Here is a 23,413-nt window from a genome sequence, read left to right on the forward strand (position 1 = left end):
GAGTCAAACGGTTTACTCAGTCGGCTGTAACTGGGAGGGGACGAGGAATCACGTCACCTGCTCGACACAGAACACGTGACCGGGTGCACGTTGAACCTGCGGGCACCTAGTTTAAGTGTGCACGTACCGTTCGTTCGTTCTGCTCCTTCGATTTGCTTCTTCTTCGCCGTTATAGCAAGCAACAAAAATGGAATAAAGGTCGGTGCGGCAGCGAAGAAGCAGCAAATCGGCTGCTGCAATCGTGGACTTCAACCGTCGTGATGGCCGTGAAGGTTTCGTACTGCTTCGCTACCTTCAAGTCGTACGCGTTAGTGCGCGCTTCCTTCATTTTTTAATTAAACACAAAAATGTCTTATTCCGGGATCGAAACACGAAGATTTGACTGACGTCATATCCGTAACGGAAGTGACGTCGATACAACGAAGCAAGCGGCCAGTAAAGGGGGCACCCTTGCACGTAGGGTCTCCTTGTGGGGAAGCAACCTTTATGCTTAAGAGTACGTTATACTTAGGGTTGTTCGTTTTCGGGTTTTATATTTTAACACGAAAGTGTTTTATCCAGGGACACACCAAGATTTCACAGACATCATATCCTTCACGGAAATGACGCCAGTACATCTTTGCCTAAGCGACGCGCCAGCAGGACGTCGCTGGTCAAGCACACCCACAAGACAGCCACCGACCCGCAAATCATGTTCGGCTGCAGATTTCGCTGCACATTTCACTTTCGTGTTTAACCAATTCCTGTGAGAGAGAAATCAACCAGTTTTTTTTTTTTTTCACTGTCCACGAGCGTTGTGCATACCTTCGGCCACCATGCTCAATCCTCGCAAGATCGCCTCGTCGAGCTCCACTCCTGGGGCGATGCTTCGCATGGAGGCGAGCTGGCCTCGTATGGAGGACCACATGTCGGCAGCGAGCTTGATCGCGTCTTGGGCCCCGAAGAAGCCGCCCAGCGCCGACAGGAAGCCCGCTCCCAGCAGCACTTGCAGGCCGCCCAAGCAGGTCCGGCGCCGAGTGCTGAAGGGCGCCCTGGAGCGCTCGCCCGAGACGTTGTACTCGAGACTCATGTACTCGGCGACGGGGACGAGCAGCGCGTAGTGGACGGCCGTCTTCAGCTCAGCCTCGCCCAGAAGGGCCACGACACTCCGCAGGGCCGTGACGTCATTGGCAAAGAGACGCTTGATTGGGCGTTCCAAGGGCGCCTTCCACGTCAACTGAGCAGCGTCCTGCGACGAGAGTAAAAAATCAGACACCCCTCCGTCTAACGACTACGATGGTTGGACGCGAATCTTTCTCGCGACGAATCACCGTTGTCTTCACACGGTGGGGTGCAGGATCCTTCTGTCTAACTTTGTGCGTCCATGCACCCGTCTCCAAGACCTTCTCCAAAAGCCGCTTTCCAGAAAATGTGAAAGCGTGTTTTCTGATAGTCTGCTACACCATTTATTTATTTATTTATTTCACATACCCTCAAGAGCTTACGCATTGTAGAGGGGAGTGGGGTACAGAAAAAAGCAGAAAATGTAAGTGAACATAACTGCACCACAAAAAAAACACACAAAAAACCCGTGGGCTGACATGTTACACTGGTAATACAAAAATTGACAAAACAGCAGCACTGCAAAAACAACCCCAAAAAATAGCATAAGCCATGCTAATCTGCACACGTAATATAACAATATGGAAATTAGTCATGCCGCATCGTCGCCCAATAAAAATGCACATAAAGTCTGACGAAAAAGAGAAAAGTCCGATATCTGCGCAATGTCGCGGGGTAGACGATTCGAGTCGTTTGCCGTATTTGGAAAAAATGAATAAAAGTAGGTATTCGTGCGACATTGTGTTATCGCGACTTTATGTTGGTGATCTATACGAGCAGGGCGGTACGGAGGCATCGAGATAAGATTGTTTTTAAGTGAGGCATGATTATATATCTTGAAAAAGAGTCTAAGGCGAAAAACTTTCCGACGAAGCGATAGACAAGGTAAAGAAAATGTAGATTTCATGGATGAGACACTGGCAGTGCGGTTATAATTTGATAGGATCAAACGACATGCGTTGTTTTATACAAGTTCAACGGTTTGATGAAGATTAGCGTGACAGGGATCCCATACGGCGGCGGCATACTCAAGATTGGATCGAAGTAACGTTTTATACAAAAGTAGTTTTAATGAAACGGGGGCCCTGCTAAAATTCCTTCGCACGTAACCTAGCACGCGGTTCGCACTGCTTGTTATGGTCTCGATATGTGGTTTCCACGATAATATGGAAGCTAGGTGCACGCCAAGATAACAAATATTTTACGCTTTCTAAGTGAATATTGTTTAGCTTATATATTGGGGGATCCTCATTCAGACATGAGACGCGCATTAATTTACATTTATCTGAATTTAGTTCCACCTTCCAATTTTCGCACAAAGACATAATGTTGTCTAAATCTTGCTGTAGATTCGCTTGCTGCAGCATTATGGATTTCGCGATAAATGACGCAATCGTCTGCATATAATATGTACGTGAGAAGAGACACAGAAGGGTAAATCATTAATCTAAACAAGAGTAATGGACCTAATACAGAACCTTGCGGTACACCAGATGTCACTTCAATTAGAGGGAAATCATGGTCATCAAGAGTTACATACTGTGCACGGTTAGTAAGAAAGCACTCAAGTCATGTTAATATTTTGGTCTAAATTTAATCTAGGGAGTTTTATCATCAGTAATGTGTGGTTAACCTTGCCAAACGCTTTCCGGAAATCAAGAAAAATGCAATCTGCTTGTGAACCTTTATCAAATGTGCCATGCAAGGAATGAGTGAAAAGGTTTAACTGGGTTTCACGTGAGAATGATCAACGGAAACCGTGCTGAGCGGAAGAAAAAAAACCATTTGATTCCAAAAAGTTGAAAATTTGAGTGCAAGTACGTGTTCCATAATTTTACATGGTATACAGGTCAACGAAATTGGTCTGTAGTTGTGTGGCGAGTGCCTATATTTATATTGCGGGACTACTTTGCCTATTTTCCATTGGCGTGCCCTACTGAAAAGTTCCATACATACAGAATTATGGAAATACGGAGTTCATGCGGAGTGTTACGCCCTCAAGCGTAATGAATGTAGATATTCGTCCTAAAAACAGGAGAATTATATGAGTTCGCACAATATGAACGTTTGGCACTGTTTTCGTGTTTTTATCTTCAATAATAATCAAAATCACTCTCCGTATGATTTCCGTATACTCCGTATATACGGAATTCATACGGACAATGATTTGGCGGTTCTATTGATCATAGAGACTTAAAACCGGTGTCAAATGTTTCAATAGGCATGCACTGTTTCATTTTCATGTGCTTCTGAAAAATCTTTCTTGGTTTGTGGCGGCTTTGTGTCATGCTAAGAATGTACTCCGCATTCCCATAATTCCGTATATACGGAATGTTTCAGGAGGGTGGTAAGATGCCATGGTGAAGTGATTGTTAAAATAGCTCACTTAGAAGGATAGAAGGAGATAAGAGTACACTTTAGTCTGCTTCAGAAATTTAGAATTTACGTTATCAATACCGCAGGACGATGATATTTTAAGGGACTAGATTATCTTCATAATATGCACTAAACTTTTTTATACCCTTTTCGGCCGAAAAGGGTGTAAAAATCTTGTCCCATGGCTAACACCCTTAAAAGGTGTTTTCCAAAAAAAAGGGTGTACGGGTGAAAAAAGGGTGTTGAGCTCAACACCATTAAAAAGGATGTTGAGGGTGCTCAACACCCTAAAAAAGGGTGTTGAGCCTCACACCTTTTGTTTAAGGTGATGGCATGCGCAGTGGCAATGTGAATCGGGGTAGCGCGCAGCATTCAACACAAACAGTGAATACGCACAAGTTACAGTACGAACACAAATGAATTGAGCAAGAAAACCAAAGGGATGCAAGCGTTACAGGGAGTGCGTACTTGCTTAGTAATACATGTGCTGTTCTTGCTTTTATATCCAGCAGAGGAAAGCCCCTCGATCAAGTCGATGGGCTTGTCGCAAAAAACATATTTCAGCGCTAATTTTGGAAGTATGGATTTTACTAGGAGACTATGCAAATCCAGACGTGGATTTGCAAAAACTTTTAAATTACGAGGTAGTTTTTCTGTTCCATAACTTATAGAATTTTATTAAATACCAAAACAAATCTTCCCCGCCACCTCAACACCCTTCAAAAAGGGTGTTCATTATTTCAACACCCCTTTTCCCAAAAGGGTGTAAAGCTACAAATGAGGGTGATTGAAACTAAGAAAAATGGCGTAAAGAAAAAGGGTGTAAGGAAAAGGGTGTAAGAAAAGACCGCCAACTAAGAAAAAAGGTGAAGAGACCTCCAACTTTGGAGGCATTTTCTACCTGCTTACACGGGTGGACTGAACATTTTCTACGAGCGGGGGGTGTTTTGTACCTCACGATGTTTAAAGCAATATGAATTGGCATAATTTATCACCAGTGAAGCTGTTTAAGCTTGAGCTAGTTTCGGTGGCGTTAGCAAAAAAATACAAAGAAAAAAACTGCGGCCCCTGTAAAGGGTGCACAACCGCAGATAGTGAATTATAACAGTGAAGTCGGCTTTCGAGCTTGTTAGAGTGTGAGCACAAGGGGCGTATGCGTATGCGCACCTCTTACTATACCATTTCAAAGGTACTAGTCTTTTTTTGGATTCTAAAATGTAAAAAATTGGCGCAGCTTGCAATAGTGGTGCAAGGCTGGAGAAACAGCATAGCTGGGGGCCGACATAGCTTGATTCCCCCTTGGATCCCCTGGCAGTGTAGGGGGGGGGGGCACACTGGAAAAGCCTTGTAAAATCTGGTTAAACTTGGCCTCACCCTTCGCGGTCACCCTAACTTAGCAAGAACATTGCAAAGCTTAGCAAACATAACAAAAATTAGGAACACCGAAAGAAACTAGGTCGACCCTCAGCTCCGATGTTCTTTTTTTTGCACCTGTTTCACACCGTTTCAACAACCTGCAGAAAGCCAAGCGTGTTGCAGTCGGTAAACGCCCTTTTCGCCACACGACTATAGTCTTTTTTTTAATTTTGAAGGTTGAAATTGGTGTTTCACGTGCCAAAGCTGAACTTGGGGCATTAGGTGCACCGCATATGAAAACGAGCGATCATTGCATACGAGCAATTATTTTTTTTTAGTTTGAAAATTTCTTGCGAGTAGAGGAGTATATGAGGGGGTGTCTTCTTCTTTACAGTGCTATTATGCATCGAAACATGGCTTTATTCAATGAACAGCTGAACGCCTTTTCCACACCCTTTCAACACCCTAAGAAAAACCAAGGGTGTCGAAGTTGATCAACACCCTTTTTTCACACAAAAAGGGTGTACAGCTAGGAAAAGGGTGTTGATACTCAAGAAAAAGGGTGTAAAGGCCTCCCAACACCCTTTTTCCACTTATGCTACACCCTTTTTGGCTAAAAGGGTGTAAAAAAGTTTAGTGTGGTATACACTGTAAACGCAAACTAGCCGGAAATGGAGTTTTAATCAAGTAATGTGCCCTGAAAAGTACCTATAGCAAAAAATGTACTCCCTAGGCATGATCTAAAGAAGTGGACGAACCTCCATGGTAGTACCGTTGCCCATCCGGGTAGCAAAAGGGAGGATTTAGAACGACTTAACACCATTTGTGAGATGGCGTTCCGTTCCTTGTATACTACCACGTCCACAATAAACGCCCTATCTGAGGTAATCATCTCAAGCGGGCGGTCGCCATGTTAGTCTTCTGTTGTAACCGTGCACCAGCACTTCAACCATGGCCTAATGCTAATTAGAACGAGTAAGCAGGACGCGACGGTTGCACGCAGCTACAAAACCAATACCGTACGTATACCCGTATAGATGCTTCAACCAGCGCGATCACAGGCCGAGAGCGCGGCCGTGTTGTCTCAATCTGTTTATTTTGGCGATAGGTGTTGTCAAACTCTGCTGCTAACGAAGAGGCAGTTCTCGCCGTTGCAAACAATTGCAATGTTCATCTGCTTCGCTTGCTTGCGCATACATAGCCGATTTAAATTCTCGTGCCAGCGCGCCAACGCACCCGACTGCAGCGACTCAACTTGCCCTGGCGGCATGACTGGCTGCCCGGATGTAAACAACTATCAACGCAGCGCGGCCGGTGACTCGGCGCGGCCGGAGCTTCAAGCCTCGCCTTGGGCCGTCGTTTTTTCTTATTTGTGAAGGACTAGTAGTGCCATTTGGTGGAAAGACTTTCATGTGCCCCTGTCACACGAGGAACGGCCGCAAACAGCATTTGGATACGGCGACAGGTGTGGACAGCTCGCTGGTAAGTGGTCTTTCATCAGTCGATGCGTTTGTCAAACGTTTGGATAGGGTTAACAGCGAAGTACCCGGGTACCCGTGCCGCTCACAGCTCGTACACGCACGGGCAAAGAAAAAAGCGCACACTCATATTATTTTACTTGTTTGTGGGTTTTGGGGTATGCGTTCGCATTCTTTTGTAGGCCGGTTTGTAACAGGGCATTCGAGATAAAATCGTTTGTCGCGCGCGGCGTCGTTTTAAAGCAACGTGACGGTTACTTCGTGCTGGCGAAAATCAGCGCAGTCAGACGGAAGCGGGAAGGAAGGTAGAGAGATCGCGAAAGAGGGCGCTAATATATAAAAGAAAGCGTAATGCAAGACGAGAAATATAACACAACCCGCCTGCATTTCTCCGAACTTCAGGACAGAGCCGCACACGGGTATACGTTGTCACAAACTGGAGCGTACGACGTCTAAAAGTACCGTATATATTTTTATTTTTTTTTCATTTTTCAACGTGACCTGAGCCACTTATCTTCTCATTGCCGCGCATGCAGACCTGATTGTGTCCCTGTGTTTGAGCGCGCAGCCATCCTTTTGCGACATAAGAACCAGCGAACGCGAGAAATTGTAGAAGCCAGCCACATCAGAAAAGCTGGTTCCGAATGTATCAGTCATCCCTCTATCGCCCTGCTTAATCGAGAAGTCGCATATTTAGACGCACATTGAGCGCTATTTCGGTGCTTCTTCTGGGAATGCGTGTTGGGGGTGGGAGGGGGGTCTTAATCCATGTATGATGCGGTTATCTTTGCTGATTTTTCGCCTTTCCTGCGCCTCAAAGTTCGTTTTGTGGTTTTGTTGTTACGGTTTTTTAGTATTTTCGACTGAGTGCGCCGAGAACTGTGACGCATTGGGGGCGCGGCAATTGGGCGCTTGGGCTTATAAAGCTTTGAATTGTGCAATAATAAACTAGTTGCGAGTGTGCGCTTGTGCCGTCTTCATGTGTTCTTGTCCTCGTTAATTTGCGCGCAGTTTATTTTTCGCAATGCATAATTACCAACTCGCCCAACTCGCAACCCTTTTACAGATCCTATACTCCGTAAAAATGAGTTGCCTGTCCTTTTAGGTACGGCAAAATCTCGCGCAGCGCATCATTCTGCCAGGGGGCCATATCCTAATGTCAATGCACACACTATGAAAGCAGCTTGCACTTAATGCGTCACATTGTCTGCTGATAAGCATTTTAGATTCGCCCCTCTCATCATCATTCACTTCGTGGAGATGGCGGGATTTTCTTTCATAGCTTGTTGTCACTGCAGTAATTAATAGCAGAATCAGTCCTACAAATCACAGAAACGGTTCGTTTCACGTTGAAAATACTCACAGTAACACACTTTGCACCACGGAGGAACAACCGGTTTCAGTGATGAGGCATAAGGGTAACTTGTTGTTAAAGGGTCATTGAAGACAACCAGCAAGTTGATTTCAAACGGAAGTCGGACCTCCGCATAGCCATTTCAGCATTGATTTAGTGCCAAGATGCCTGAAGTGCTGAGAAATCGCTGTTCAACTGCTCATCAAACGTGACCCAAACACGACTGCAGCCGCTGTTTGCATCAGGATAAACCGGAAGCAAGTGAAGCAGCGGTGATTAATAGCAGTATACAAGCAACTGAATACAACATTACCACGTACCAAGCAGTTTGGTCAGTTCCGGTCAAATCGCTCATGCTTCCCCAAACTCCCCTGTCATTTGCCGTTCGAGACCACTAAGCAAAATGTTTCTCCATTGGACCTGTGATCAGTATTTACGCTTCACTGAAGAAAAACATTGGCCTTTTGAGGCCCCGCAAGTTTTGGCGTCGAACGATTTTCTCATGCGTAGCTCGCATGCTCCCTTGGAAAGCGGTACTGCCACCCCAAGTATGGACGAGTAGCACCATCCAGCGGCAGCCAAGAAAGAAGTTGTGCGCGTCAGGCCACTTAAGCCCTTCCGGTGAAAACGTGTTTTTGCTAGTTTCAACCTTATTTTTAAAAAAATGCCAGGTGTAAGAGGGGTATAATAGTGTTCTCCGTGAGCTAATCTATCAACCTAGAGAGACTTGCATTTTAACTTCACTGTCATTTAAAGTTGTGCTCGAGTATATTGTGCGGAAGTAATATATTTTTTATTGCTGCAAAAGCCACGATGGTTAATGTACTGGCACTTGGTTTTATGAAGCCTTTGCATTCCTAATTTAAGTGCTGAATCTTCGCAGGAAACGTGGCATAACAATTTTATTACTGTACCGAATTATTAAGTTCATTTAACCATAGTGTCTGTTTTGAATTTTACATGTGGGTCGTTTTTTTTTCTTTTTTGCTTTTTCAGGTAGATGTTCCTTTGACTCCCTGCCTGCATTCCGCGAACGGGGAAATTAGCCTCCGCATCGATGGCCAGAGTGTCTTGACTGCATCATCTTTACTGGGAGGACTGTGTAGTCTGTTTGCATCGTTCTGGGTTTTCAACATTCAATATCCCAAGAAGGCACACAGAGCTCTAACGTTTGTGAAACATGCCTTTCTGGACCTTGCCAGCACCAAACCACGTGTGAAGGATTTAGAACTAATTAACTTTTATCGCATCAATATCCCTCACCAATATTTTATTTGTTTTCAATCCTGTAATCATTGAATAGTAGTTTAAAGAATTTCGTATTTTGTTTCTGACGTTTTCTTTTTTTTTACTGAACAGGGGATATTTGATGGGCCCTTCAGTATGCTGATAATACAGCTATTTTGTAGTGAAGCAATAATATTAACCAACTAATATAACTTGAAACAATTATCTAAATAATGTTGGCAACTGGTGCCAAATGAATGAACTTAAAATTATCGGAAAAACACGAATTACATGGCTTTTTCTTCTCACTCTGAAGAAGCTGTCGCAAAACCACGCATTCTGTTCTATATCCTTGCAATTAACCCCTCAGACTGGGTCACTTTTCTTGGCGCATTTGTGTCTTTATCAAAACGCACTCGTATTTTCCGCAACATATTTCTCGTTCTTTATATTACTCATTTATCCATAGCCATGTCATTGCTGTCTGTCTCCTACATCATTTATCTCTTGTGCCTTTACCATCTACAAAATGCTCGTTATCTTTCAATATCAAATCGTTACACAGCTCTCGCTCATTTCACCACCAATTGAAAAAATTTTTGTTGTAAACCACTGCAACCATTTTTTTCACTTTGTATACTGAGTACTGATGCGTACTGATAAGTACTCACGCGTTCTCGATCCTCTAGTATTATATAATGATTTCACTTACCATGCGGTTGTGTTTGTGCCTATGTGTTTTTCAAGTATATCCAGTTCTTGTAGTAATATTGTTTCTACAGTTTGTTCAACTAGCACACAGATCGCTCATTTCACCACCAAGTGAATTTTTTTTTTGTTGTAGTAAACCACTGCAACCATTTTTTTCACTTTCTGTACTGAGTGCTGATGCGTTCTGATAAGTTCTGATAAGTACTGACGCGTTCCCGACCCGCTATTTATATAATGATTTCACTTACCATGTGGTTGTGTTTGCGCCTATCTTTGTTTTTCGCGTATTTCCAGTTCTTGTAGTAATATTAATTCTACGGTTTGTTAAACTAGCATTCTATTGCTGTCTTCCATTCCTAACTGGCGTGTTTTTAGCAATTTACCATTTTTGCTTTCTTATAGGAAGTCGCCCAAAGTTTTTATTTCGGAGCCTCCTTGTGTACACCATGTACCATGTAAACTTGTATGCGAAAGTTCGTTTGAAATAAACCTGAAACCGAGAAAAACCGTGTGAAATCAGTACTCCCGCAGGGAACTAGAAACTATCCCTTGTGGCCTTGAAAAAACTCCTTTCGGAAGGCCTACAAAACCGCCCCAACTTTGCAAAACTCCATTCAAAAGAAATATATGCTTCCCTTGAACCTCCTAAAAACTCCCCTCGCGAGGCCTACAAAACGTAAAACTCCATGCAAAAGAAGTAAATGCTTCCCTTGAACCTCCTCAAAACGCCCCTAAAATAACATAAGTACTTCCCAAGGGAGCCATAATAGGCTCCTATTCAACCGCCTAAAAAGTCCATAAACATCACTTAAAAACGCCTTGAGGAAGTAAAGAATACTCCATTTTGATCTCCTTAAATTCTCCCTGACATTTCTTAACACTCCCTAACTACCTCCTTTCTATCACCTAAAAACACCCTGTTTTGAGGAGGTAAACAAAACCTCCCTGTTCCATGTAGTAAAAAAACTCCTACAAGGAGGATCACTAGAGGACAGGCGAAAAAGAACCTCTAGGGAGTATATGGGTGGAAAAAAAGTTTAGAGTGTACCACAGGACTCAACAACAACAGGAAACATAAGAGGAAATTCATACTCAAAAACGTCGCAAACTACAGGGACATTCAATGGCAGGCAAAATGCACGCAAGAAAACTTCATTTAACAACAAAGCGACCTGTGCGGGCAGAACAGGCTCACCAGCATCGTTCAGCAAGGAATCTGGAAACAGCATTCCAGAACTTTTTGGGGTCATTTGACAACAAGTTTGGTAAAGTAGCAGTTATAAAATGCTTTTTAGCTACACAAACGGCCTTGTTATATTCCAGTTCCGCCTTGCGGTATATCTCCCAGCGATAGGTCATGTTACATAGCTTTCTGGAGTGAAACTTTTTATTGCATAGGCGCTTTAACGTGTTGTTAAACCAAGGGGCTCCCGGGTTCGAGCGAATAAATTTTAATGGGACATGCGCATCGGTTAATTCGTTCACCTTGTTCTGAAAGAGGTCCCAATTCTCCTGTACACTGCGCTGTTCAATTTCTATTAAATATGCATTAAAATAACTACACATCTTTTGGTTTATTTTCTAGAAATCTGCCTTACTGTAATCGCGGATTTTTTTATGGCGTCAACACAAAGCGGGATGGCGATGTCAAGAAAAAATTGCAACAGGTAGTGATCGCTCAACCCGGGCAGGTATGAAAGACTAGTTACAAGCTCTGGGTGCGTTGATAGAATTCGGCTCCTTCCTAGCGTGAATCCCAAACGTGCGTTTCGCTCTGCATACCCCAGGTGGCGCCGTCATTCCAAGATCAACTTGCGCTGGCTCGCACGTCCAAATCAGCCGCCATTTTCCCATAGGCGAAAATCGTTTTTATTTATTTCCAGAAAAAACAGTTAAGTACCGTCGTTGCTCCCGGTGTCAAACAAAATAAGCCACAAAATGCGAGCTTCGTGTAAAGTTTGAGCGCGAACAGAGCGCCGGTTCGTTCAAGAAAAATCTTTTAAGTGTTCCAATTATCGTTGCACCACCCTCGCTATCAATGAGCATCATGTGAGCATGATAAGTGCTTCGCTGTTGACATTCTCGTCACACAAAAGCAGGCTATGTTCAGGCACTCCAGAAAATCATCATGTGAAAACACTTGAAGGAAACTGGACAGAAACTTGGTCGCCATTCCGCCCTGCGAAAGTGGATGTCGAGCAAAGCCGTTGTAAATAAACCACTGCAAATGGTGTAGGAAGAGGGCATGAAAGGTTTCTCGTCGTCTCGGCGGGCTTGTCGCTTGCGCTCGGCTAGTGTCACTAGATAAGGGTACACAGTATCGGCACTCTTTTCTCCCACTGTTCCGTGCCGCCGCCATCGTAATTGGTCATTCCGCATTACATGACATTTGTTTACACTGCGACGATTAATGGGCGTGGCCATTTTGTTGTTTATGCGTTTTAGTATCTGGTAGGCTTAGCCTGTACTCCCAGCTATGCGGCTGCGCGCGACTGACGTCGTTCCGAATGCGAATCAAAGATAACGCTAGTAACAGCATTTCAGCAGCAGAAGTGTGTCCAAAGATGGGCAAACGCTGGGTCCTGCCTAGTCTGATGCATGCTCTCGGCGTCGTGGGAAATAACTGCTCTATTTACTCTATTTAGTGACACTAGACTTGTCTAGCCTTCGAAGGTAATCTGCAAACATAATCTTTATTACGAACACATGGTGGGAGGCGGGGGTCCATTATTCACAGGCGCCTTATCATCCGTAAGGGGGTTCCGATGCTTGTTTGTGGTCTCCTTAAACAAATTTTTTAGCTCTATGCTGTATGACTGAGTAGCCTGACGCATGCGCTCGGCGTCTTAGGCATTGGTGCCGTGACGTTTTTGCCCACCGTAATGGAACCCTTTCGGGGGGGGGGGGGGGTAGGTAGATGTATACAGCTTTGCTGTAAACGCTGACAACCCATGGACACTGCGTTCATCAGAGCACGTTTTGTTGTACTTCAGTCCCGTTTCGTTGCGCTTTTTTCCCTAAGTATTAACCAACTAGCCCAGGTTCACTCCTTAAGCCAGAAAATATAATACTGTATTAGATGCGACGCTGAGAGCATCTCTTGTCGGCGGCCCTGTCCTTCCTGCGTGCGTCCATCGTCGTCGTCGGCGTCCGCACTCTCCTCTGCTCACCCCCTCTCCTCTCCGATAGCGAACACTCTCTCGCGAGGGGCATTGGATTGGATTCGATTGGCTTGGCTTGGCTTGGATTGGATTTGGATTGGATTGAATTAAAGTGTATTGTGTTGGATTGTGTTCCGTCTTAGCCGCGGCAGACGCACTGGCGCCGGCGCGTGCCCAGGTGAGAGCGAACACTCTCTCTCAACATCTGCGGGTGTGCGGCCCAGCGCGCTCTCACTCCGCCGGTGGGCGGCGCTGCGCGCGGTGCTGAGCATGTGCAGTACTCTCTCTTTCTCCGCGGTCTCCTCTCCTTCGGGCGCGCTGCTCGTGCCGCTCTCCGGCCGGCCGGCTCCCCGAGGTAAGGTGGCTAGAATGGCCACCTTACCCGAGGCTACCTACGAGTGTCTCGAGCGGATTTCCTCCGTGTGCGGCGCATCTGTGGCCTCTCGCGGGCTGTCGCTGCTTCGGCCGGCTCCCCGAGGCTACCTACGAGTGTCTCGAGCGGATTTCCTCCGTGTGCGGCGCATCTGTGGCCTCTTGCGGGCTGTCGTTGCTTCGGCCGGCTCCCCGAGGCTAACTGCGAGTGTCGCGAGCGGATTTGCTTCGTGTGCGGTGCATCTGTGGCCTCTCGCGTGCTGCTGCTCTTTCGGCTCGCTACCCAAGACTCGCTACGAGTGTCGCGAGTGTGTCTTTCGTGTTCACTGTCCAACTCTACACTGTCCATAGATTATTCTCGCCTCTTGGATTACTTCCAACCCTGAGGATCTATTTCTGCCTTCACCCAGCCCCTCCCCTGGTGAGTAATTGTCACCGGATCGCTCTCTACTTTCTCGCCCCTCCTCCCCCACCCCTGTCCCTTTGTTTATACAAAGCGGAGGCTTCAAACAGAGGGCTAACACGTTTCTCCCGTACCACGCTGCCCTCGCCACATGGGCCGAATCTATTCCTTTTAAAATGGGCCCGCCCGACTCGGAGGAAGAGTCACCTCCCCCCGATGGCTCTCCAAGCTCGACCTCATCATTCAGTTCATCCGGAAGGAGCAGGAATGACAGTCCCTCGCCCCTGATAGAATCCCTTGAGACGAAACGCCCCCCGAAACTAGAATGGCCAAGACGAAGTCGGAGCTGCGACAGCTTTCTTCACAAGTTCGCAGCTACTAGGCGGGCCTGGAAATGTACCCAGCAGAAATCCAGGCGACGTTTTGAAGGCACCTTTCACCCAAAGAAAGCAAGAAAAAGCAGGACATCAGGCATTCACCACGACAATCCCGTCCAGCCACCAAATCCTGGCCAGCCCGCTCAGCAGCTCGCCGTCGCCGGCTTAAGGGCACGCAACGAGCAGCCTTCGTCACGGGAGACTCCCCTACTTCTATGGCCTCTACCACTGCACAGGACCCCAGCACGAACCACGAGCCCACACACAGGCGGGACAAGTCCACGCAAGGTGCAGAACGGCTCGGAAAGGCTTGCACTCAGGACCCCCAATATCTCTCAGAACCCGCTGAACCCGGCGATAAAAATCCTCAAGAAGCAACCCCCCTGGCTAATAGTAACAGTGAGAACTGCAACATCCCTTGGTTCAACGAAACACCTACACAGATCGGGATTGCCCCTGCTGGCTCACTACAGAAGAGGCAGACAGACACCACCCGTGTCCCATCTCCAACGCCACAAAGCTGCCCCCAGACAAGCCCCGAAGGTCAACAAAAGCAAGCAGTTGCGCAAACAAACGAAGACCCCTTCCCGCCTCTCCCACCTAGAACAAACCCTGTTCCACGAACGGTCCCAGCCCGCCCACCCACAGCAAGCCGCCAAAGTCCCCCAAGAGACACCTTACATCTTATTCAAACCCGCAGACCCCAAGTCCACCTTTCGCACGGTGAGCGTCTACTCCGTGGGCACTGCTACAGAACACCTCTGGGACATCAAGGACATTAGAGTCAACAAAGCCAGAAACATTGTGGCCATCGACACCACGAGCGACAAAAAAAAAAAAAAAACGCCCTCCTACAAATGAACTCCCTTTGTGACATAACTGTCGCCCCCCAACTTGCTTCTAAGGAGCCAATCAAAGTCACTGGCGTCGTCAGAGGCATTGATATCCCAGGCACTGCAGCTGAATTAGTCCCCCACATCAGGTCCCCGAAGGAGATCGTTGAGGCCAACAGGAGTGGGAACTCTTTATTCCTCACCTTTGTTGGGGGCACACTTCCTGAGCATATTTACCTCGCCAACGTTCGCTCTCCTGTCCACCCCACAACGCCCCGGCCTCTACAATGCTACAAGTGCGGCAGATTCAACCACATCCGCGTTACCTGTCGTCACGCCACCCGCTGCGAACGTTGCGCAGGCGATCACGATGAAGCCGATTGCAACGAAACCCAACTCAAGTGTGCCAACTGCCAACAGGATCACAAGTTCTCCTTCCCCTATTGCCCCCGCTGGCAGGAGGAGAAGAAAGTTCTCATGGAGGCAGCGGCAAAAAAGATCCCTAAAAAACAAGCCCGTTTCGAATTATCTGCAACCAAGGAAGACAACAAGCGAACAGCAAACAACGGCTGCACCTACGCCCAAGCTTTAGCCAAGACACCCAACCCGGCCCATCCTGCCCTAATCCAGCAGGCTTCCCCCATCGTCACCGAGGTTGTCCCAGTTGACCCAGCCATTTCGAGCATGTTGAGTACCGCTATCGAAACCCTGGCATCTGCCATAGAAATCTTCAAGCAACATGTTCGGGCCACCTAAAAAACCACTCGCTAGGCCTAGTATCCTGCAATGGAATGTCAATGGCCTGAGCACAAGGAAACCAGAACTCCTAGGGCAACTGGAAACACACCTTTTCGATGTACTGGCACTTCAAGAACCAAACATAGGCCCCTCCGGAATTCCCCTACCTAACTATGTCTGCTACAATAGCCCCCCCACTCTCTGCTCAAGGCAGTGCATACAACAGAGCTGCTCCTCAAAAATTTGCGGCAAATCCCGAGCTGCCCTCTATGTCAAAGCAGCTACACCACATACCTCCATCGATACAACCGATCTCTGCTCTGAAACCTTCCATTGCGCGGCAGCGGCAGTGAAAATTCAAGGTGTGGTCACAACCATTGCCTCTGTCTACGTACGGCCAAACACCCGCTGGGATCCCCAGTCCATTCACGCCCTATCTGCACGCCTGGGCAACGATGCAGTCATATGTGGTGACTTCAATGCCCACCACAAAGAATGGGGCAGTCGGGAAACCTCAAAGAGGGGCAAGAGCTCATGGACGCCCTCCCACACTTATTTCCCAAGAATGATGGGCAATTCACCTTTGCCCGGAGGGATGGTGCACGCACATCCATAGATCTAACTTTCACTTCCTCAAGCTGCCATTACATATGGTCAAGATCTCCAGACTCTTGGGGCTCAGACCATTTTCCTATTTTCTTAACTCCATGGAGCAACATCCCCCCGAAAAAGCGCTCCTATAACGTCACCAATTGGGCCATCTTTAGAGCTCGCACGGCGGACATCTCCCCGGATTCTGACTTTTTCACAGGACTGTCTGACTGTGTCAAAGCTGCCACCAAGCGTTACGATGTCACTCCAGGACAACCCACTCCAGACATCAAGCTCTTAAATCTCAGAGCTGCTCGTCGACAAGCCCAACGACGTGCTATCCGAACAAACAACCCAACAGATTGGAATATGTACAATCGACTCGACGCTGCCTGCCGGAGACACGCTAGAGCCAGACGTAAACAAGGCTGGCTTTCCATATGCTCCTCTATCGAAAATGAAAAGAAACCCCGACGAAGCTGGCGCATCGTAAACAGTCTCCTTCAACCTCGCACCCAATCCAACCCGGTAGCTGCAGCAGCTATCCATCTTAAAATCACAACAAACGAGCTGCTTGAAAACCTTGCTGATCACTTCGCCAAACGTCCCACAACCGTCATCACCAACCAAGATGACAACTTAACTAACCACTATGGCCTTCGCATCACACCAGCCGCAGCATCCCTCAACAAATACTTCTCCTGCCCAGCCTTTCGCCTCCTCCCCAAGCGTGACACAGAACGTATTGCGGAGCTCTGTAACGCACCGATCACCCTATCCGAACTCCAAACTGCACTGAACTCCTCCAAGAGGCGTAGTGCACCTGGCCATGACGGGATTTCTTATCAGGCACTTAAAAACCTTGACACCCCTCAAGTATCCCTCCTAAGAGATGCCCTCAACAAAATCTGGCTCTCTGACACCTTACCCCCTGACTGGCTTCTCACAATCATTGTCCCCATCCTGAAGAAAGGAAAGCCACCCCACAAAATTTCCTCCTATAGACCCATAGCCCTCACATCAGCCGTTGGGAAAATTCTCGAGGCCATTATATTAAAGCGCCTGGAATGGATAGCCACCATAGCCGGGACACTACGGGAGCAACAAACTGGCTTCCGGGAAAACAAAAGTACTGCTGACTCCATCGCTGACCTGGTGTCTACTCTCGAGGAAGCAAAACATAACTCAGAGTCAAGCATCGTCTTCCTCATGGACGTAGAGGCCGCCTTCGATTCTCTCCCACATGATACCATAATCAAGACCCTAGAACTCCTTGGCATCACCGGTCACCTTAATCATTACATTCGGAACTTTCTCAACAACAGGGAATTCCGAGTCAAGGCCTGCGGCCAGCTCAGCAGCCCCAGAAAGGTCATCACAGGAGTCCCTCAAGGGAGCAAACTCAGTCCCTTCTTATTTAACCTTGTCTTATCTCAAATTCCTTCCTGCATACCTAAAGAACTCCCCTGCGCGGTTAGCATCTCCATATACGCAGATGATGTCGCGCTCTGGACCCATGGAGCCTGCGACAACCTCTACGAACTCAGGCACTCCGTACAGAGAGCTATAAATGCGGTAACCAACCGCCTCATGGATCTTGGCCTTTCCGTGTCCCCCACTAAATCCCAAGCCTTATTCCTACGGAGTCCTCTCTCCGTCCTCCTCCCCTCTGTGTCTCGGGCCAAAAGGTCCCCTGGGCAAGAGAGGTGAAGCACCTTGGTCTCCTCATCGATCAAGACCTCTCCTGGCGCCCTGCCGTCTCTGCTGTCCTCAGCACATTACGAAGAACCCAGAAGAACCTCCCAACTCATAGCGGGAGGGTGCCCTCCACCCTGGGTTGTTCGAATTTTTCAAGCCCTAGCAGGCTCTGCCTTCCTCTACGCCCTCCCCCTCGTCAACCTCTCAAGCATACACCGAAACAGTATCGACGTTCTTCAACGTAATGCCCTCCGGCGCTGTCTTGCCCTCCCCCGTTGCTCACAAATTGGCCCAACTTACGCCGAAGCAGTATCGTGGCCCCTCTCGCTTCTGGCAACTAAAACGGCTCTGAACCACATTGACAGACTCCACAGAACTTCAGATGGCTCACTCCTCCTAACACGTCTTAGGAGTCGCCCACACTCCCGCATGGGGAAAATGGTCGCACAATTCGAAATCCTCATCGGTGAGACCAGTCCAATTGTTCACTACGACCCCCCCAACTCAACCGCACCCATCCAGGTCAACACGTCACTCCCAGGTGGTCGCTCCAAGCGCAACGCTCCACACTGCGCTTTGCGCCAGGACACCGAAGAACGCCTTCATGACCACTTTAACGGTTTCACCCAAATTTTCACCGACGGCTCGGTTCTTGACGGGAGATGCTCAGCCACAGCTGCCTGCATCATCCCCTCAACTGGAGCAGGAAGCCTCTGCCACTTACAATTTAACGCATGTTCCACTACGGCGGAAATTGCAGGACTCCACCTTGCCTGCGACCTAATCTCCAACGACCCCGACATCAAGAAGGCAGTCATACTCACCGACTCCAGGGCGGCCTTATCCAGACTTGCCTTCCCAAGGAAAGCTACTCCAGCCATCAAAAGTCTGCTCAATAAGGCCCTCCTCCTCAGTAAACACCATGGGGAACTCATCGCCTTCCAGTGGGTTCCTTCCCACGTCGGCATCCCTGGCAACGAGGCGGCCGATACTCTGGCCAAAGAAGGACACAATACCCCCACGACCCCATGCACTGACGTAGCCCGGATAGACGAGGCCCGTCTCATCATTCGTAGAGAACTCTGCTCCCTACACCCCGACCCTCGCATCGCATCAGGCCTCTATTTCCATCCCCTTACATACAAGGGCCTATCCCGCCGTGAAATCGGCCTCCTCCCCCGTCTCCAAGTTGGCTCCCATCGGGCCGCCTCGATCCCGTCTCCACAGGCTGGGCATCGCAGACAAGGCTAGCTGTCGCAATTGCACAGCTGAAGAGACGCTCCAACATCTCCTACTAGAATGCCCACAATACTCTGGTCCACGCTCCAAACTCTTGGCAACGTTCGTCTCATTACGCCTGACTCACACCACGCCCACGGATCTCCTATTTCCCAAGGCCCACCCCTCAGTACAAGAGAAAGCACTCCGGTCCCTCATCACCTTCCTGACCGAAGCGCCCCTTCATACCTTCCTCTAATCCCCTCCCCCTCCCAACCCCCCTCCTCATTCCTCTATAAATACACTATCCTTTACTTCTCTCTCACCTCCTTCCCTCCCCATCCTCTCATTATTCTCCTCCCGGTTGAGGTGTCATCCTAAGATAGACAGCTACCGGGTGGCTTCCTCCCACTTCACTTATATATATATATAACCACACACTCCTTTCAGTCGACGGTTGCTCTCCGCTTGCGCTTGAACCCCCCTCTGCGTCGCATCACACCAGGGTTCCCGCGAGGGGAGGTGGGCGTAATTTTTTTGTCAATGACAAGTGATTATGCCATACTTCACTTCCGATGCAAAAAGTCAGTGAGTAGCTCTGCTTTCTTTGCACAGTCTGTGCTGTGAAGTTCCCTTTAAAAATGGCCGCGTATATCTGCTCCTTTCGGTGCAAATGTCGACGAAAGACGATAGTCGACTGGTGCCCCTGGCAAGTAAACGCCTCCCTTCTCTTTCCCGCTCACCTCTCATGCTGTTGCTCTCCGGTCTCGTTCCTCTCAAGATAACACGCTAGAAGTTTGGCCAAGTAAATTTAAATTTACCGCGTTCCACTGCTCGAAGTCGGGTGTCTTGATGCGAGCGCTGCCGTACGGCGAAGACGCGCGTGAATCGAGGCACCCGACTACAATGTGTATAGAACCGTGTTGCCCGGATCCACGAGCGTTCCAAGCGGAACGCTAACGTCTAGTGGAACCTTTCGTTGCTGTTGCCGTTTGATTTTTCGAATTCCCCAAGTAGCGCGGGCAACAGCAGGCGACGGTTTTCTGCAGTTGATGTAGTATTTAATTGGCTATGGCAAAAACCAAGCATTCGTGATTTTTGTAATAAAGGTCATGTATTGATTTTCTGCCTTATGTGTGCATAATGTCTTGTTCTTGTTAAACAATGTTGACAAGTATGAACATTAATACCGGATAGACGTTTAGCTTTGGCTGTGGGTATATAAGACTATTGCGCAGTTTCTGCTTCACTTTGGCTGGGTGGTTGAATCGAGTCACAGACAGACAGACAGACAGACAGACAGACAGACAGACAGACAGACAGACAGACAGACCAAAATTTCCGCGTTTAAGTAGCCCAAGAAAGACTATCTCCATTAAAATGCCAAGGCTTGTAGTAGATTTTTTTTGTACGAGAGAGAGAGAGAGAGAGGCAACTTTTACTGAGCCCTTAAAGAAGGTGTGTGCGCGCAGGCACCTGATGGGGTGGTTCCCTAGTCACGGGGCCCATGTGTGTCCTGCAGCCTCTCGCTCCTGGCCACCAGTCCGTACTGAGTGGCGAGGTCGGGGCTGGACAGTGAGGTCTCCCATCGCTCGAGGGGGTTGGGGATAGGGGTGGGGGGAAGGGAAGGTAGGGGGGTCTTGAGTTTCGTGCTCTTCCCCATCATGTGCACGAGAGTGCCTCTTGTCTCCTCGCAGAATGGGCAGGAGCTGTCGTGCTCATCCGGGCACATCTTGTTCCGGAGCACGCGGGATGCCATAGCGACCGCGCTTGCATGCGACACACAGCATTGCGAAAAAGCCGAATAAGCAAGTGATACCTTCTTGCACTACCTTAAGTTCTGCAAAAAAGCCGAACCACCAAGTGATCTCTTTAGCTTTGCTGCAAAGCTCTGCATGCTCTGCAGAGAAGCCAAAAAAAAGATACCTTTTTGCATAACACCAAAGCTCTGCTGAGAAGCCCAGATTTGCCGTGAAACGGGCATGTGAACGTGCTGCAATAAGACACTTGTTTTGTAGATGTTCACGCGAACATATATGAACCAAGCTGGCTGGGTAACAAAAACCTTGAGTGAGGTTACAAGGAAATGTTTTATTTAATTGATAGGATGCCATTTGCCATCAGTAGCAGTGGCTTTGACACTATTTGAGGGGACTGTTGGAAATCACTGGCACACGCTAAACGAAAGCTACATTTCATATAGCTGCAATCGTGTGAAACAGCAAAGAATGGTTCGGGCACAAAATTCAGCAAGTATGCCCCAGCTAGGCATGTATGTTTCGAGAGTACATCAATAGTAAAAGGACACGAAGGAGATCACCAGGCGAATTTATTTGAGCTACCACCAAGATACTGGTAGACAGTTAGTATAGTTACAAAAATTAATAATAAATATCTTGGATACTCTGAAATAATATGGGAAACTTTACTTGCCCTAATATACATTTAGTACGGAGGTTCACGTTCCGCACATAACATTATTGAAGTATGTCACGCTTGCATGGACTCGGCATAGAAGCTTTTATGCGTTAAGCGCCTAGGGTACCTTTTTAAGCACCCAGGTCCTAATTTATGGTAGAATCAGGTATGTGCCAATGTGAGGAGTTAAATGCATGACGGACACTACCCAGCCACGTTTTAAGCCATGAAATATAAGAGACTGGCAACGGCCCCACCCTTTCGGCGTCATTTTTGGTCGCAGATGTATTTTTACCGCATTTTATTGTAGTGACATGGCTCGGCACTCACTGCAATGATTTCTTCTGGGAAATATACTTATGCGCTGTATACCATGCATTTATGACGCTAGAGGTTCATTCTCACAAGGCGTTTCTGCGCACGCAACGTATCCTGGGTGTAAAACAAATTTCAAGCTACAATTTACCTCACTCGAAAAAAAAAAAAAAAAAAACGGGTGCGGACAACAGTCCGATCTTTGACAGTCTTCCACGCTAATCTTCCTTTCGGAGCCGGTAAGGCGCACTTATTTCGAGTGTACATGCCTCTCGAAGTTCTCAACCCAGTTTTAACGAAGGCATTACAGTCTCTGAAAATCCCGAAAGCATTGTCGATACGACAAACTCTCACTTTCGGATACGCGAAATGGCCGCAGCGCCAACGACTTCCGCAACAACAAAAAAGGTCTGTTTAAGAAAACGTTCATCATTAGAATGACTTCCTAATCTTTAATAGAAATTTTAAAAACGTGCATTTCGCATTATACTGAACAAAATAATTACTCTTATTATTATGACGTTAATATGACGTCATTATGACGTCGCTATGACGTCACACGAGGCAGGAGCCACTGCGGGGGGATCTGTCATGTGCCCCGCGTGGGGCCCGAGACGCTGCCAAGAATATCTGTGCACGCAAGTCCGGGGTGTAAAAGGTGGAGGAAGGGGGCCTGTAACTGCAATCGCTTTACTCGCGTCCTGCTGTATCCGCGGGTGGCTCGGTTTTATCAATTATCTCTTGTGACCCAGGGTGAACTGAGTCACTCAATATATATCAACAAGCGCCGTAAACAAGCCAATCTCGTTATGCAAACATGTTATTTACAATGTGCCGATGTTTTTACGAATTATTAGCAGCCTTTGTATAGTGGCGCGAACGTTGGCTGCCTGCCTGTAGTGCCTGCCTTTCGCGTTTCGAGAAAAAATAACGAGCGTGACGATTTGCCACGCGACGCCCATTGTAAGTGCCACGGAGAAAATTCCGTTCGGTGCGTTTCTCGAGGTGCAGAGCAGTGCGCATCATGGACTATTTCCCAGGTCCCGCGAATTTCGACAGACTTGTATCAACGATGGCTGTGCACGCAGGTAGCATGCGGCCATATATAGAGCCGTGCACAATATATGTTACGCACCCGCAAACGACGGACCCGTTAAAGAAACCTGGCTCCGGAGCTACAGGCCGAACATCGAGATGCCCGAGTTGCTAGTGGTTAAGCCTCACGGGTCCTGCCCGGCATTGACCCAAGGCCCCTGTTCCAACCCTACTCAGTGAAGAGTCTATGTTCAGTTTCACTACAATGCACTCGATTAGCTGATTGGCGCAGTTAACGGCGACATTTCGGTGAATGACGATGTCCAGTCTACGATTTGGCTCAAAAGTTCGGGCTGCGCATTGGCATATCTTGGCACTTTGCACCGCGCAGTGTCCCGACATTGATCACATCATTTGGTTAAATGGTATGCACGTTGATGTCATTTGCACAATCAGTCAATGGCGACAGGTATTGGTCACTCAAGTACACTGTGGCGAAGCTGAACCACGGAACTTCCTTATAGTGTATTACAGTGGAGCTCCATAGCACCCCCCCCCCCCCCCCCAAAGTTTTTTTTTTTTTTAGTCTGTAGACGTAAAAAAGCCGCTCCCCGTTTCCTCACTTCGGCAACCACTCTCCCCACGGCCACT

The 23,413-nt window shown here is 47.8% G+C and overlaps 1 protein-coding gene across 1 annotated transcript in view; it reads right to left on the reverse strand.

Annotated features, from left to right (window-relative positions):
- LOC144162219 (uncharacterized) overlaps positions 1 to 23,413 on the reverse strand; it is a 34,380-nt gene that overhangs the window by 6,283 nt on the left and 4,684 nt on the right. The window contains exon 4 of the mRNA XM_077692684.1: positions 805 to 1,228. Coding sequence (XP_077548810.1) covers positions 805 to 1,228 — 424 coding nt within the window. The remainder of the gene's footprint in view (positions 1 to 804; positions 1,229 to 23,413) is intronic.

The sequence above is a fragment of the Haemaphysalis longicornis genome, unplaced genomic scaffold (genome assembly GCF_048455015.1).
Source record: "Haemaphysalis longicornis isolate Haplotype H1 unplaced genomic scaffold, Haemaphysalis longicornis Haplotype H1 scaffold_12, whole genome shotgun sequence".
NCBI lineage: Eukaryota > Metazoa > Arthropoda > Arachnida > Ixodida > Ixodidae > Haemaphysalis > Haemaphysalis longicornis.